General features: G+C 47.4%; 1 protein-coding gene across 1 annotated transcript; it reads right to left on the bottom strand.

Annotated features, from left to right (window-relative positions):
* Window positions 1-11,851: 11,851 nt before the first annotated feature.
* On the bottom strand, window positions 11,852-16,055 carry LOC147911144 (ral guanine nucleotide dissociation stimulator-like). The gene is made up of 6 exons (XM_087428501.1): window positions 15,929-16,055; window positions 14,336-14,404; window positions 13,838-13,912; window positions 12,742-12,863; window positions 12,440-12,540; window positions 11,852-12,133 (listed from the first exon to the last, which is right to left on the bottom strand). Exons 1-6 carry the CDS (start codon window positions 15,932-15,934, stop codon window positions 12,009-12,011), a joined length of 498 nt encoding a protein of 165 aa, XP_087284627.1. The 5' UTR covers window positions 15,935-16,055; the 3' UTR covers window positions 11,852-12,008.
* Window positions 16,056-16,625: the final 570 nt, after the last annotated feature.

The raw sequence follows: 16,625 nt of genomic DNA, 5'->3' as shown, positions 1-16,625 counted from the left end.
CCCTCTAGACGCCAGGAGCGCCCCCATTTGTAACGACCCAAACACCGCCTCCAGACGCGGATAAGCCCCCTGGGGACAAAATCACACGGAGGACGGTGACGGGGACTCTGAGGAGGGGCCGGCGGCGCCCGGAGCCGGGAGGAACAGCAGCCTCGGGCGCCCTGACCCAACAGCCCGGGGGGAAACGGGGCTCCGGGGGGACGCCGGGCCGTGACGGGGCTGCCCGCGGCCCAGGCCCCTCCCTGGACCGCGACCGGAGCCGGGACCGCCCGCCGCTCACCGAGCCCCGACCCTTCCGCCGAAGGTCCACGGGAATCCCGTCCGCGCCGAGAAGACTGGACACACCGCGCAGACCTCCCGCTCCATCCACGGCGCCGCCCGCGCTTCCGCTTCCGGTCTCGGGCGGGCGTTCTGGGAGGACGGAAGTTCGGGGAGGAGGGGCGTTTGGGGGCTCCGGGTTGAGGCGGCGTGGGGGGGGCGGGGCGGGGCCGCGCACCCCAGCCTCGGGGGAGGTGTCTAGTTTCTAGAGTGAGTGCGAGGCCTGGCCGCGGGCTGGGTCAGCACCAGGGACAGGGACCAGGTCTAGGGGCGGGGCTGTGGGTGGAAACCAGTTCTAGGGGCGGGGCTGTGGGCGGGGACCAGGGTGCGGGCGGGGCAAGGGGCGGGGACCAGGATGTGGGCGGAGCCAGGCCCGAAGGTTGTGGGCGGAGACCAGTTCCAGGGGCGGGAAGAGGCGGGGGTGGGGCTGGAATAAGTCTGGCCGACTTCACAGTGGGAGGAAATCAGCTCCAGGGGCGGGGCTGGAGGCGGGGCTTTCCGTGGACCCCTAGACTGTACAGGTAGCTGGATGTTGAACAGCTTTTCTTCATTCCTTTCCTCACGTTTATACAGCCTCGTAGAATGATGTGCCCATATTTAGAATTATAAATTTTTTGTGCGTGTTTGCTGTTCTTAATTTCATTAAAAAATTGGATCATATATTCACATTTCTCTACAACTTACTGTCCCAAGCCAGTAGATAAGGATATAACGCTATTTTAATTTTAATTTAAAAATGTGGGGGGAGGGAGGCCACTATGTCGTAGATGCACGTTAGGAAAACTTCAAAGAGTGGTGCAAAGTCAGTAAAATATTCTCACTCTACCACTGTCTCCCAGTCCTTTTGCACAGAGATAAACATCCTTTTCTCCTCTATCCTTCTAGACATACTGTGTATATGTGGGCCTGTGTATATGTTCAAGCCCAAGAGGGGGGTCCCCAAGCAAAACCTGAAGCCCATGAATTGTCTCATGCGTCAGATGTTACTGAAAAGAGATTTAAATTTCTGGTGGAAGGAGATGAACCAGTGATGAATCCACAGGAAGACAACAAAGAAATAAGGGAATTTTACCATTTAAAAGGTCAAAGGAAAAAGTGAGAAAGAAAATGTGTTCATAATATCTGATGTAGCACATCTCTGGATAAGATTCGTTATGCTATAAAATGGTAAACACTTATGTCATAAAATAGTAGACATTGAATTTTGATTTCTCCTAATTCATTAAATAGTTATATTGGGCAAGGGGAATTATGTTTTTAATGTATGTAAGTACTCTTCATGCTGATTTTTTCAGAGAAGAAAGAAACTATAAATAGTCAAAAGATGAAAAATGAAAAAGTGTATGAGTAGCTAATATAGAAATACAGATTTTCAACCAGAAAATTTAAAAAGTTGTTTTTGGAACCAGAGTCAAGAGTGGGGAAGGTAGATTTCATTATAAGGCTTGAAGTATTATTTGAGAGATGTGCGTATAGACACACACACACGCACACACGGGAGCCTGAATTTGCATTCCAAAGGGATCATCGAACTCTACAAATAATTTGTAAAAAGGATTCACTTTACAACAGTAGAACATATTTTGTAAACTACAGACTTCAAGCATAAAAAAAGCTCTCATCATCCAGGTAGAAAAATGAATGGGGCATCACTTTCCAACCGACATGGTGATAAGCATTTTACATACATTACTCTTGAGTATTTTCACAGCAACCCATAGGAAGATGGTATTATCTGTCTCCATTTTGCAGATGAGGAAATTGATGACAGCATACTGCTAAAATTTTCATATAATTTCTCAATAGATGTTGTTTTATGTTAAAATTGTTTATTGAGTTTTCTTTTCATTAATAAAACAATATATGCCATTCTTACAAAGAAGCAAAGAGTGTGTAAAAACAATTTAGCAAAACGACAGTTTTCTTTTGATGTAATTAAATATAGCAATCACTTTAGTATTTTTCTGCTCTCTGCCTCACATCTAGGAATATACTTCCTATCCTAAAGGCTTACTAGAAAACTCTACTAAAAATCAAGTATCAGGGAATACCCATATTATGCAAGTTTCCTGAATACATGCAAAAAAAGCCATTATAACGAGTTTTTGTACAAAAATCTTAGATCATTCATGAACTGATAACAACACAAATCATGATTAGGCAAGGTATTTCTGTAGAATGACAAATATTTAAACTTTAGACATTTAGAAAGTAGTTCATTACAGTAAGTAATGTGTAGAAGGAGAATTTTTTCAAACTCACTAATTGCCGGGAAAACGTTTGACAAAATGCACTGCAATATTATTCACAATAGCTAAGAGATGGAAACTACCTAATTGTACATCTGTGGGTGAAAGGATGAAGAAAATCTGGGGCATCTGTACAATGGAATATTATTCAGCCTTAAAAAGGAAAGAAATCCTGTATTCAGAATTGCTTGCCCGGATCATTTCAGCAGTCACGTGCTTTCTTGCTTAGTCTCCTCTGGTCCATTCGCCAACCAGAAACCAGGGGATCCTTTTACAATGTAAGTGCCACAACCTCTAATGTATCCCTAAAAGAGACTTTGGAGGTAGGCTGCTTGGGTACCAGCTGTGTGACCTTGGACATTTATATAACCTCTAATGTTCCTCATCCATACAATAGGGGTTAATAGTATTATCTCCATAGCATTGTTGTGAGGATTAAATGAGTGAATACATGTCAGATGCCTAGAATGTGCCTGGCACATGGTAAGGCAACATGAAAAATTTCACTGTAATTATAACCAAATTAAATATTGTGATGGCCTATTAATTAAGTTGAACCATATGAAATTTCTAATATTCACCCATTTTGACCCATTATTATGGTTGAATAAATGATAAAACTCAGTCTAGGCAGGTTGTGTAGAGTCAAAAAGGATTGGATAAATGAAAATATTATTAGGAAAAATAAGCTGAAAAAGATGGCTTTGCAATTTACAAAGCAGTTTCTCATACTTTGTTTCATTTAATCTCTATAGAATGCTTTTCAGGGTATTATTACCACTGACTCTGAAGGAGTAACTGACTTGCCCCAAATCACACCACATTAAATAACACAATTAGAGTGGAAACATCATTTCGAGTATAAATCCCACATGATATTTTGTTTTCCCTTCATAATATCATCCGTCCTCTCAAGAAAGTGATGAAATAATGCTGATTCATAGGAACTTAGTCTTAAAGAGACATACTCTCAGATGATAAACACTATGTCTTCGAAACAGGGGTGTTGTGAGAAGAAACATGGGACCCATGCTTTCTGGGTTTTCAAGTCCATGCTTAAGAGTTCTGGGAAAGAGTAAAAGAAGGCAAAGGGTGAAAAATAGTCCAGAATGAAAAATGTTTGATGTGTATGTAACTTTATTGATCACCTCAAGATTCTCTTTTTGTTTATGGTCTGTGTCACCCTACTAGAATATAAATGCTCTTAGGGTAGATCACTGCTATCTTGCAGCAAGTGGTAGGCGCTGAGTAAATATTTATTAAAGGAATGAAAGTGGCCTTGAATACATCTGCTCTTGACTCACCAGAGAACAGCCCCATACTAGGCAAATGGCATCATTAGTAAAATTTTAAAAATCATATCCTTATTAACTCGTAACCATGGATTCAAGGCTCCCATTTATTTCATACTTTCGAAGTACAGAAGAATTTTGGTGTATTAGGGAATGTTTCCACAGCCTTGCTGTAAAATAAAGCAAGACTTTGTGGCCCATTGATTGCTGGTTCCAGCAGGGCCCATCTCTATACTTACCTCTAAATAATTAACTATAGATTTGTTATCCCAGTGAACAGCGATTTGGTATGGAACCTGTTTTATCAGTGTCATGCAAAAGTAGACATTTGATATGTCTTTAAGTGGTGATATGGATAATAATGTTGATGCAGAAGAAGACAACTAAAAATTCTCTCTGATCTTTGTTAAGTGTATCTGGGTGAAGGGTATCTTGGAATCACTGGATTTCAGAACTCAAAAAGACTCGTCCAACTCTTCATGCTACAGGTGAAGAAAATGAGGTCTAAAGAGGTTGAGAGATTTGACCAGGACTAATTCCTGGGACTAGAGAGAGATCCTCTGATTCTCAGCTGGCCACATTGTCATAGCATCTCTAGCTCCAAACAGCCAAGAGAAGCAAGTCTGTTGACTTCCAGGTAGAAGTGATTCCCCTGCACGTTTTTACTTTCTCTCTCTTAGATGCCTGCTCTGCCCTGACAAGGAATTTATCTGGTGTTTACGCTACACTTAAGAAGAGGAAAATGCTCCTGGCAAACATTATTGTGATTCAGTGTGGCACTGGAGAGCACAGTCATGAAAAAATGAGAATCAAAAGAATAAGAGGTAAGTAACATTAGAGAAGAAGAGAAAATCTATTATTTGAGTGGGACATAACTTATAAAGTTTACAACTGGTAAGTAAGTTGAGTAATGTGAAAGGAAGCTAGATTTCTATATGAAACATCAAAAATACTGTTATATGAGCAAGAATTAGTTTAAACAAAAAGGAAAAGAAAGGGTGAGTCCACTCTCTCCTCCTGACCTGGGACGCCCACTGTTTCCTGCCCTTGGGCATTAGAGGTGCTGGTTCTCAGGCCTTCAGACTTCAGCTGAGTTATACCACCAGCTTTTCTGGTTCTCCAGCTTGCAGATGGCAGATTGTGGGACTTCTCTGCCTCCATAACCTCGTGAACCAATTCCTGTAATACATCTCCACATCTCTATGTTTATATATATTCTATTTCTGTTTCTCTAGACAACCGTGACTAATACACGTGGATGACAAAGTCCATAGTAGGTGCACAGAGAGGAACTTTCCCAAAGCAAAGGAGGCTCCCCCACCCCACAGCAGAAAACAACTCATCCTATCCTGGCAGCATGCATCAGCACATGCACGCGCGCGCACACACACACACACACAAACACAGCTAGCCTTGAAAATGTACTCAAGCTCAAACTCTCTCTCTCTGCCCTATTGTTCATCACAGTGGTTATTTCCACATGGCATGTTATAAATTCTTTGCAGTTTATTATGTCTTTCCTCGCGTTAAGACTAGGTCAAACAGGGGCGGTGAGTCTGTTTAGCTTTTTTGTAGAACACAGGTTTTACACCAGAGTTTTGCATGTAGTAGGTGCTCTATAAATAGAACGACCAAATAGTTTTCTCTCCAAACTGGAACATATTGAGGAATGAAAAGGGTAGTATTAATAATTATGATAGGACAACAGGAAAAATATCTGCTGAAGACATAAATTGAGGATTTAAAAGGTAAGGTGTACTGATCAGTTTTACATTTTAAACAGATCACTGTAACTAGAATCTCGTTGGCTGATTACAGGGAGAGAGGATTTGGAAATCTTAAGCTGTAATTGCCAATTTATTGCAGTATACCAAAAAAACTTGATATCTTTGCATAAATGTAGTTAAGTGGATGGGTTTAAAATATTTCAGGAAGTGAACTTATGGTATTTGAATTAGATAGGTAGGTAGGTAGTTAGGTAGGTAGGTAGGTAGGTAGATAGATAGACAGATATAATATATGAGCTCTTTTTGTGTGCCAAGCCATATGAGAACACTGTTGAGGGAAACATCTAGAAAATCTACATTAGTCGTGTCTATATGGAGCATCCCATTTAGTGAGAACTGAATATTGAAAGAAAGAGATGATGCACATATAAGTAAAGTAGAAAAAAATATCAACAAAGAGGAAAAATGGAGTTTTGTAATTTAGGTTGCTAGAGCAGGAGAGTTCACTGTGTGGGAATGGTATTTTGTGTCATTTCTGAAAGGTGATTAGAAATAATTCAAAAGTGAAGAATCTGTAGGAGGATTCAGGAGGGTGGATGGATGGTTCGTTGATATGAATGTGGGGTGGCAGAGTGTCCAGAATGACACTCAGGGACAGACAGGATATTAGCACAAACAAGTGAATTTGGGAACACTGAGAGAGAAGTGAATTATTTGGGAAAGTGTTTTTTTTCAATTTGGAACCTGGACACTGTGAGTCGAGTCATCACTGATGGGCTGAGTGGGCAGGTAGATATTTGGGTCTGGGGGGCAGAGTCAGATCTGTGCTGATTCTTTGAACATTTTTAGCTCATTAGTGGTATTTGAAGCCAGGGAAATGGATATGATTGCCTAGTAGGAGGGTGCAGGTGGACAGCAGATGTCAGAGCAGGGCTGACGTCTGGGAAGCATCAGGCATTGTGGGTTGGTTATAAAGAGAAGCCAAGAAGTGACTCAGGAATTTTGGAGCAGGAGAAGGACAGTGTAGCACTGGTGGATCCCAAGGACAAATGAGCTTTCTAAAGGAAATTGAAGGCCACAAAGTCACATGCTACTGCAGGACATGTCAGACAAATAATGAAAAGGCCACATTGGAATAGTAAGAGCCGTGACCTGTGAGTTTGGCAAGAGAAGCATCCACAGAAGGGGGACATGGGATCGGTTGCCAGTGTGGAAACAGAGGCATTGGGATGTAAGTGAACTTTTCACAGTGAGTCCCTGGCAGGAGGAGGAGAGGGAGGACATCGAGGGTGAGGGGCATTAGGAACAATGGATGAGGGATTGGTTTGTAGATGGTAGAGATTTGTGCATATTTGAAACATGAGGCATGATCCCAGTAGGGAGGTGATTGAAAGTACTGCGAATATTGAAAGCATAAGGTCATTGAAATGGAAAGATGAGATGAAAATCAGAATGGTTTTAGCTAAGAAAGAAATATATCTGTATAAAACAACAGAAATGGTGTGATGAATGAATTGCTTATGAGGAAAATTTCTAGATCTGATGACTAGAGAGTGAAATAGTTCTTGTGTGGTGGTTAACAATTTGTCTGTGAGATATGAAGTAGGTCAAGAGAAAATAGTTTTACGGAACTCAAGAAATGGAAAGAAATTAACAGAGCGTTCAGGAAGCATTAGAGAATGCATGGAGGCCCACTGGTTGCTGTTGATTCTCTGTTGGGACCCCCAGGCTCCTCGTGTGCTCTCTCTTCAGCGGTGATCCTCAGTGCAGGTGTCAACATGGCATGGCAGGTATTTGGAATCATCCAAAGTCAGAGGCTTGCAGGGCAGATATGATGAGAGTAAAGAATTAGGGAGCGTGGTCAGTGGGTTATTGAAATGATGGACCACAGAATCCAAGATTAATAGGGAGGAGTAGGAAGAGAGAAGGAAGAGAGCCTTGTTAAGATACTCTAACTGGAGTAAACTATTTTCTTAAAGAATGGTTATATACAGTAGAGTTCTTTGTGTAAAAACTAGAAATGTGGAAATTTGTGGTGGGAATGTGGTGTTTCTGAGTTACTGATTTGCAAGCAGGAGAATTTTGGTTGAAAACAGGCTCTGGGTGTGGAAGTGAGTATCTAAGGGTGGAAGAGTGCGTGATTTCATTAGAGATGGGACACTCAAAGGAGTTATGGAGTCCTTGGACCTCTGTGTCCCAATAACGTAGGTTACAGGGTACCAGCCTGTGTATAGTTGACAATGATAGAGAAGGGAAGAGAATAACATCCTTAAGCAAGATGGAGGAGGCAAGTTGGTCTGGATTTGCAGTGATAGTGACACATCAGCTTGATAGTGTCCCAGAATCCCGGTCTCAACGTGTGATGCCTATATCAGCAGCATCAACATCAGCTGGGAACGTCTTAGAAATGAAAATTCTCTGTTGCCTCCCCAGACCTACTTGGGTTGAGTTCCAGCAATCTGAGTTATAAAAACTCTGCAATGATTGTAATGGACAGTATGATTTGAGACACATTTCTCCAGGGAGAGAAAGAGGGTGCAATATCCAAATGAGCTGCGAACATTCTCCATGGATGGTAGTCTTCATCCTCCTCTTCGTTTAAATTTTGCATTTTATTCTGTTTTTAAAGAGAAAGCTCAAAAAATATGTCCTAACTTCATAGTAGAAACAAGGAGACCATGAAACAAAACCAAGTAGAAAACTGAAGTTCTATACAGTCTGAAGGCTGAGCAGCTGTATATTCCAGAGGTCAGTTACTAGAATCACTTCCCATCCTGGCAGTGAGGTCATGTGCAGTCAATGGGAGGAGACCAAGTCTGTGGATACAGGAGACTGCAGGGACTCCAGGCCTGCAGCAGTGAAGGAGAACTCTTAAGTCCTTTGGATTCACAAATACCTTAAAAACAGTTGCACTGGGGGGTCCAGGTGAATCCCTGGGCTGTGGCTGGAGCTGAGGGGTCTGCACACCAGCCCTGAGCCCACCCCTGGCCAGTGTCCATATTGGGCAGAGGTGAGTCCTGGTTTGGGTCTGGGTCTCTCATAGCCCCTCTGCAGGCAACGAGCATCTTTTGGAGATATCAGGAGACAGACACAGAAAGTGAAGAAAAGCATGGGAGGGAGTGACCGTGGCCTTGAGGACAGACGAGATTGCCCGGGAGGCAGAGAGAGCAAGGAGCCAAGAAAGGCATCCTGAAAACACAGTGAGGAAAGCAACATCGGTATTGAAGAAAAAGAGAGTGATGTGGTTGAGAAATTCCCCATGAGACAGGCTTGACTATCACACCATCTCTTTGTAACGTCCACCGTGATCTTTACCTTTCATGATAACATCAATTTTTATTTACCATGATTTTTCTTCCTTTTTATATTAAAATTGATAGGATAATCGATGCTGAGGAATTAGTGTTTTGAACTTATATCTGTTTTTTCATTGAGTGTTAACTCAATGAAGAGATGATACCTACTTGAATGAGATTTATCTTTTAATATATATTAAATCTGATTCCATAAATTATTCTGATTTTGCATGTAATTTTTTTTTTTTTTTAGCTGATGGAGATTCACCCTGAGCTAACATTTGTTGCAAATCTTCCTCTACTTTGTATGTGGGTCACCGCCACAGCATGGCTGCTGAGTGTTGTAGGTCCACACCTGTGAACAGAACGTGGGCTGCCAAAGCAGAGCTTGCCAAACTTAACCACTAGGCCAGGGGCCAGAACTATGATTTTGCATCTAATTTTAACATAAAATCCATCAATCTTTCTCTTCTTTGTCACATGTTAATTCAGACATAGGTCATTTCTATATCATGAATTAAGTATCTCTTGTTTGTTACCTGGCAAACCTGTGTAGCTTTGATTTTGGAATCTTAAAAATGAGCATACCCCCTGGAGGCATTATTTTCCACGTAGAGAACCTTGGCAGCAGGCTCATTGCCTTCCTTCCCACACTAGATCCAGAGTCGTGGAAATGTGTTCACCTTGCACACAGCACAGAGCACATAGGAATTACTCCACAAACATGTGGTAAGTGAACAGTTGGTGGCATCATCAGGTCATTCACAGAACGAGACTGAGAGAGAGCTTCCTTAGGTCAGGAAGGAGAAGCATTCCTTTATATTTTCAATTAATGTTTTAATTTGTAACATTGTAACGTGAACACTGAGTATACTATTTGTATCAAAATTGTGTTCTGAAAGTTTTCAAAAATCTCTAAATCTCAGAGTAGAGGAAAATCAACCTCTGTGAACCTGTCACTTGCTTCAAAAATTGTCAACTCGTATACCATCTGGCTTCGTTTATCCTCACACCCACCCCGCTAGAGTTAACCAGCTGAGATGGCTGAGAGCACATCATTTCAGCTGTAAATATTTTCAGTTTCTCTTACAGATGAGGGATTTTTTGAACACAAACACAATAATGTTATCACACACAAAAATAAAAGTGTCGTTCCTATAATCAACTATCTGGTCAGTATCCAAAGTCCCCCAGTTTTCTCAAGGTGATTTCCTGGTTTTGCATTTTATTTGAGTCAGGATCTTTAAAAAACCCTTTTTTTTGCAATTGGTTGATGTGTTTCTGAAGTGGCTTTTACTCTCTTACTAGTTCATGCATCTTGATGTTTGGGTGGGATATGCCTGTGTACACCGAGGTGTGAATTCTTTCTTTCCTGGATGGCAGTGCCCTGGCAGGAAGGGCCTGTGCTGTGGGAACCAGGATTTCTACTCTGCATCTGGCTGAACTGAAAAGGCGTCCCTGGGTGACACTTGCAGCCTTCAGAAAGGAGGGGGAAGAAGTACCAAGGAATTCAAGACAATGGCCCTTGTCTTACAGGGTGTTTCCAGGGCATGATGTTCAAAATGCCGGGTGGTAACCCTTTAGCTCCTAGTCGTAGGGTGGGTTCTCGGGGTGAGCTCAGAGTAGTGTCTGTTTACCACCCATGTGGGAAGCGTTTCAGTATTTTAATTGGTAAGTTTGTGTCTGTTGTGTCTGTGTTGTCTAAGATGGGTTGCATTCCCCTGCTGGACCCACTCCTATACCTGCCGCTCTCGTGCCTCATCTTTAAAAACTCCCAACAGGCAAGTTTCACAGCCCTGTAACACACATCCACATAACCACAGCACAGACTGGGGAAAAGAACACAGTCATCCCAGGGGCTACGTGCTCTGTGCGCTCAGGCCCAGCTGCCCCTTTGGGACAAGTCAGTAACAACACGACTGAGTGTGTAAACTAGTGATTGTCTGAGACCATGGACCTCAGAACACCAGGGTCCCAGATGTCACCCTAGGCAGCAATGGACAGTGTGGGTCATTCAGTGGCCAGGATTAAGGTCTATTATCTTGGCAAACCAGAGCTCACCCCTGATCCATCAGGCCCAGCCAGGGGGGAATGGCCACGATGTACCTGACAGAGAGGCTGGGGGCCTTCTAGGGAATTTCTGCCCAAAAAGAATCATATAAGGAAGTGCGGGGATGCTGGAAATCCTAGTTCACAGGGAGTGGTGAGGTTTATGGAAGAAAGTCCTGTTGTAGGTTTAAAAGCTGCATCATGAATCTTTTCCTCTGGATATGAAACAAGTGGGAAAAGGACTTCCATGGCATGGGCCACGATCCCAGGAGGATTCCAATCTAGGCGAAGGGTGAACAGGGAGCCCTAGAGGCGGCCTGATGGGGATGTCCTGTCGGCCCTTATTCCATCAGCACATGGTCTTCCTCTGGCCTTGTCTTTTCCACATGCAAACTTTTATCTTTTTACATTTTTTCCTCATTTAGTGTTGATGCAAATCCAGAGACTGATTAGAAAACGGTAACTTCCAATATTTGGTCAAAAGAAACCTCAATGGGAGAAGCAGAAAACATTCCTTCTTCCTGGAAAGCTGTAGAAAGACAGCCGCTGCCCTGGGGAAGGACATGGTCCTGGCAAGTGGTATTTGAAAGACACCCACATTTCAGTGGTTGTTGCTCTGCCTGGGAAAGTCCCTCCAACCTCTACATCCAGGGAGATCTGAGGGGCTGTCTCTGCTCCTGGCCCAGGGGAACCACACTGAAATCCACCTGTCCTCTGAGGAAGGGGGACTTGAGAGTGTCATTCAGTAGCCAGGGAGGGGACTGGCCATCCTCCCTTCTCCCACATACCATAAGCTCTGACCATACATGAGTTCTTAATTCAAGGCGGAATGTGAGATTCTGTGTCTCATTTACATGAGCATAAGAAGTGAAAGAACCACACCACAACACCCAGGCTGTGACAGAAACAGAACTTACTGAAACATTCAAATCTGATATTTACTCTTAAACATATACTAATGCTCCTCCTCAATGGATAAACAGTCCCTGGGGTGGAGATGTCAGGGACTTGGAGGGGGGTCGTGCCCTCTGTCTGGGGCTTTAGGGGAAACCAGGGAAAGTCTTCAGATGTCCTCCTTCACTTGGGGTGGGGGGGGAAGAGCTGACCCGGTGCACCCCGAGGGTCCCAGTGGCCCTGCTGCTCAGGACGAGCTGCACTTGTGGTCTCCAGAGGGTTATGGCTCCTTGCCAAGGGCACGGTGGCTGAAGAGAAGAAACAGACTATTTTGGGGTGCCTCCCTGAGATTCACGGCACACCTCCCTGCCCCCCTTCACTCTTATCCAAACCCTGTGCCGAGTGCTCAGTCCATCAACAGCACCCCGTTTGTCCCTGATGGGGGAGGCATCATTTAGCATCACCCATTTAAGAGGAGGCAACCGAGTCCCAGAGAGGAGAGGGGAGCGGCCTGTCCCAGGCCTGGTCAGCACTGGAGCTGGGATCCAGGCCCATGCTTAGCCCGAAGCTGTACTGAGCGCCTGGATTCAGTCGCTGCTCCTCCTGACACTCACTCGGCCCTGAACTGGAGGATGTCCGGTTCCTCTTTCTCCTGAAGAGCCGCACTTTGCTCGCCTTCTGGTGTGCAGGCTCCAGCCGGCAGGAGAGGCAGTAGCTACAGGACAGAGTGGCCTGTGAGCTACCAGGAGCCGCATCTGAGGTGTCCCTCCCAGAGCCTGCCAGCAGCTGAGTCCCGGTGCCCTATGGGTCACCACCCAATGAGGTCTGGGGCTGATCAGGGAGCCAGGCTGCACGCTCTGCAGCCGGCCGGTCGAGAGAGTCTGGCCTGCCCTCACCCAACTCCTGTGCCCCTCACCTCTCATCAACACTGAGGGGCTCCATGGCCTGGAACCAGGCCCCAAATCGCTCCTCGGGATTCAGGTCATATGCACTTGCAGCCTGCTGGAGCAGCTGGATCTTCCTAATGACTTTGTATTTCTGGGAGGAAGGACAGGATGCAGACAGGCCCCGGGTGGGGAACCCTGCCAGGGTATGGTGGGGAGTGAGGATCTGCTCTGGGGTCTGTGCTCACATGGGAACCCTCCTTCCTTCCTACTCCATTCAGGACTTGCCTGTCCTCACAGTTGCCTTGAATTAGTTCCTCATCCAGGAAGGTGTCCTTGATGCCAGCCCCTCCCACACCTGCCAACGTGATGGGATCCCCAGCTTTGTGGCGTCTAACTGTCCCAACAAATGTAAGACCCGAGGGATGAGGACACGTAACCTCTTGCCACGGGAGGTCTGTGATTTCCACTTCCCCACCCTCCCCACAGCTGCTCACCTCACACCATTTCTGGAAGTTCACCAGATTTCCCTGGAAGGGAGACAGCCAATGTCCATCAGTAACCGCCCCCTAAGTCCATAACCAGCCCCACCCCATCCCTTCTCAGGCTGCAGGACTGTCAGTGCCCAGCAGAGGGCAGACCTTCCACAAAGAGAACTTGACACTGGGCCAGGCTCTGGGCTCAAGAGCAGGAGGGACAGGGGAGCTGAGGCCAGAGACCTTGTAGCCCACCCATTTCTGATGACAGACGGGAAGACTGAGGCCTCAGGCAAGAAGGGACAGCTGGACCACAGATGTGCTTCCTGACTTGCAGGGGCTGATGGCTCTCCCCCAGGGACAGGGCCCAAGGGGGAGGCTGAGTCCAGCTCAGACACAGCCTCCTGCAGCTCTGCAGGCAGGCAGCTCTGAGCTTCCCCAGTCCTGAGAACCTGGTGGGGGGCTTACGCGGAGCCTCCATTCACGCATCGCTAAGACGGGCCTGACTCTGACTCCCTAGCTCCCAGGGGTGGCCATGAGGCTCTCATGAGAGGAGGTTTGCCAGGTACAGAGAGCTCAGGGCCCAGTGCAATGCTCTCGCCTCCCAAACCACAGGATCCTGCTCCCTGGCCCCACCTCCAGGCTCACTCACTTGTAGATCATCCTCCATCCCAATGTCCAGCAGTTTCAGGTGATTGAGGAACGTGCCCAGGAAGGGGACGACACCCTGTGAAATCAGGGTGGGAGTGGTGATGAGTCCCAGCTCTCAGGTGCCCCCATGGATCCTCCCCCAAATCCCTTCACCCCAGCCTCCTGCCCACCACAGACTCCCACAGAGAGCAGCCTAGGACCCTCAGCAGCCTCCCCCCTGTTGCACCCTCCAGGACCACCCAACGTCCCCCGTCAGCTACCAGGGGCGGCTTTTGGCAAATCCCAGGGTGTCCGGTCCCTGCCACTCCCCCCGCAAATCCATCTTGCACCCAGCCATTCCAGGCCTCCTCCTGGTCACTTCCAGTGCAGGCATTTCAGGCTCTGGGGCTCCAGGAGCTGGGCTGGAGGAGGAGGGACCCCTCTCTTGGGGAGCCCTCCAGCCGTGAGGGGGGAGACCCCCGCCTCTGACACCTGGACCCTCCCCCTCAGGCCCCCTCACCTGCTGCTGCTGCCTCTCCTGGGCTCCCTGGGGGTCCATCTGCAGGGTGGCCCACACAGAGTTCACCTCCTGCAGGGTCAAGGACAGGCTCAGGGAGGCCATGCTACCTTCCCCGTGTCTCCCAGGCCCCTGATCCTGGACCCTGGACATCTGATGTCTATGGCGGCTCCCATTCCAGAGTGATCTGATTCTAGATCACTCCCAGCTCCAACACTCCCTCCTCTGTGCCCTCAGGCCTGCCCAGGCCCCTAAGCCTCTCTCCTCATCAAGAAAGTGTGAGGAGGACTCCCATGCCTCCCAGGGTCCCCTGAGGACTCGGTGTCATCTGACTGTCACCAGTGCTGTCCCCTCCCCCCTCGAGGAGGAGGAGCACAAAGCTCCTGCACATTCCTCTCCCCCTAGTACCTCATCACCTCTGTGAGGCCTGCACCACAGATCATCTCCCTCCATTTCCCAGATGAGGAGACCGAGGCCCACAGAGGGGTGGTGACTTGCTGAGGGGCCCACAGAGGAGAGACCGCTCCCACTCCCAGCCAGAGGCCCTGGCCCCTGGCCTTCACTCCTCCTCCAGACACACCTCGGACCAATGTCCTGTCCTCTGGACTCTCGGGGTGTGTTGAGGCCCTCAGTCAGCCTGAGCCATGGATCGGGAGGCACAAGGTCTCTCAGGGGGCATATCCAACTGGCTTCTGCCTGTCCCAACCCCTGGGGTTTTCTGACTCCAGCTGGACCTGAGGCCATGCCAAAGGCCTCAGCTCCCTAGGATCCCCTCAGGATGGTCCCTGCACAGAACTCCTCCTTCATTCACTCAGGAAGGGGACCCCCTTGTGCCACATCTGAGTGACAGTGTAGGGGGCGACCAGAGCACTGGGTGATGGTGACATTTGCATCCTTTTTTACTTGGAACCTTCTAATGTCCTGCCAGGAAAGTCCATTAAGAATCTGTAGGTTCCCCGATAATTCTCATTGCCATCTGGGGTGTATCCTTGTCAACAAGGCACCTGGGGAGACTCTCACTGAGTTTTCAGCAGTAACCACTATCGGGATAGAGTGCAGAGTCCCAGAGAGCACACAGTGCTGTGCCAGATCCACCATTCGTTCCAAGGCTGGGCAGCCCCTGTGTCCACCTGGTCTGTGTGATCACACAGTGCCCGTCCCTGGGGCAGGCAGGGTGCCCTTCCCTGCGAGGTGCAGTACAGATAGAAGGAGCAGCAGGGACCTGGCTTCCTGAGGACAGACCGGGCTGCTTTAGGAGGAAAGGAACCCCCACCCACTCCATCCACCCGCCAGCCTGGAGGAAGATGAGAGCCAGCTGATGGGCCCGCATGGAAGCTAGACACCTGCTCATTGTGCCGGCTCCTCACCTCCTGGAACAGTCCAACCAACACCACTCTATCCCGTGACCAAGGCCTCCTGCCCCAAACAGTCCCCACCTGCCCCTGCAGCTCACACCCCCCGCTTCCTGTCAATATGGACAAGACAGACCGTTATGTCTCAGAGAAACTTTCAGGGAAAAACTAACCAAAGCACACTCTGCCTGGTCCCTCCTCCCCCCTCACCTCCCCTCCTTCCAGATCTCGAGCCTCCACGCACCTCCATGAGCAGCTTCCTGCTCTCCCGCTGGTCCGTTTTGCACAAGGTTTTAAATTTTTGGCAGTTCCTCCTGAGGAGGGAAAAAAGGAAAGAAACACTGTGGGGTGGTTTAAGGGTAAATCCCTTTTGTTTGAAAACCCAGAATTATCCAGACAGCCTGGATGAGCGTTTTCAACGTGTCCTCTGAGCCCTGAGGTCTCTGGGACTGGGGAGGGAGCTCTCCTGTTGTCACCTGGGGCCGTCGTTCTCTTATCTACTGAACAAATCTGTTTTAAACAGTCTTGATTTCAGGAGGACAGAGAGTTCTGTTGCTGCAAAGCAAACCCTTGAAAACGTTCAATTTAGTTCGAGCCAGGTTCTGGCACTTAGGGAAACTGATTCCTAAAGCAGAACCACTAGCCTAAGTTTACAGAAAGACTCCATGCCCCCCAACCAGGTCAGACCCTGTCCCCAGGGTTCACTGTCTCCCAGGAGGTCCCAGCTTACTGAAGGGCAGTGGCAGCCCTGTGGGGAGTGTCTGGTTCACCCAGGTGGTGACGCATGGAGAGAGGCCTACGCACCTGGACACCCGTCGCCATGTATTTTTTAAACGCTGGATGGAGGGGCTCTGCAGAGCCCAGAGGATGGCATGAAGTGATGAAAGGTTCCTCAGGCCTTTGCACTCCTGGGGAAGGGAAAGGAATGAGCTGTGAGGGGA

The sequence above is a fragment of the Ceratotherium simum genome, unplaced genomic scaffold (genome assembly GCF_057802395.1).
Source record: "Ceratotherium simum simum isolate JZ-2026a unplaced genomic scaffold, ASM5780239v1 HiC_scaffold_59, whole genome shotgun sequence".
Taxonomy (NCBI): domain Eukaryota; kingdom Metazoa; phylum Chordata; class Mammalia; order Perissodactyla; family Rhinocerotidae; genus Ceratotherium; species Ceratotherium simum.
This window is presented reverse-complemented; position numbering and strand designations above follow the sequence as displayed.

Excerpts from the sequence above, each read along its gene's own strand:
- LOC147911144 (XM_087428501.1), bottom strand. Across the intron at positions 12,864-13,837 it reads GGATGGAGGATGATCTACAA|AAATACAAAGTCATTAGGAA; the intron begins GTGAGTGAGCCT and ends CCTTCCTCCCAG. Across the intron at positions 12,541-12,741 it reads CCCCTCAGTGTTGATGAGAG|CTACTGCCTCTCCTGCCGGC; the intron begins GTGAGGGGCACA and ends TCTGTCCTGTAG.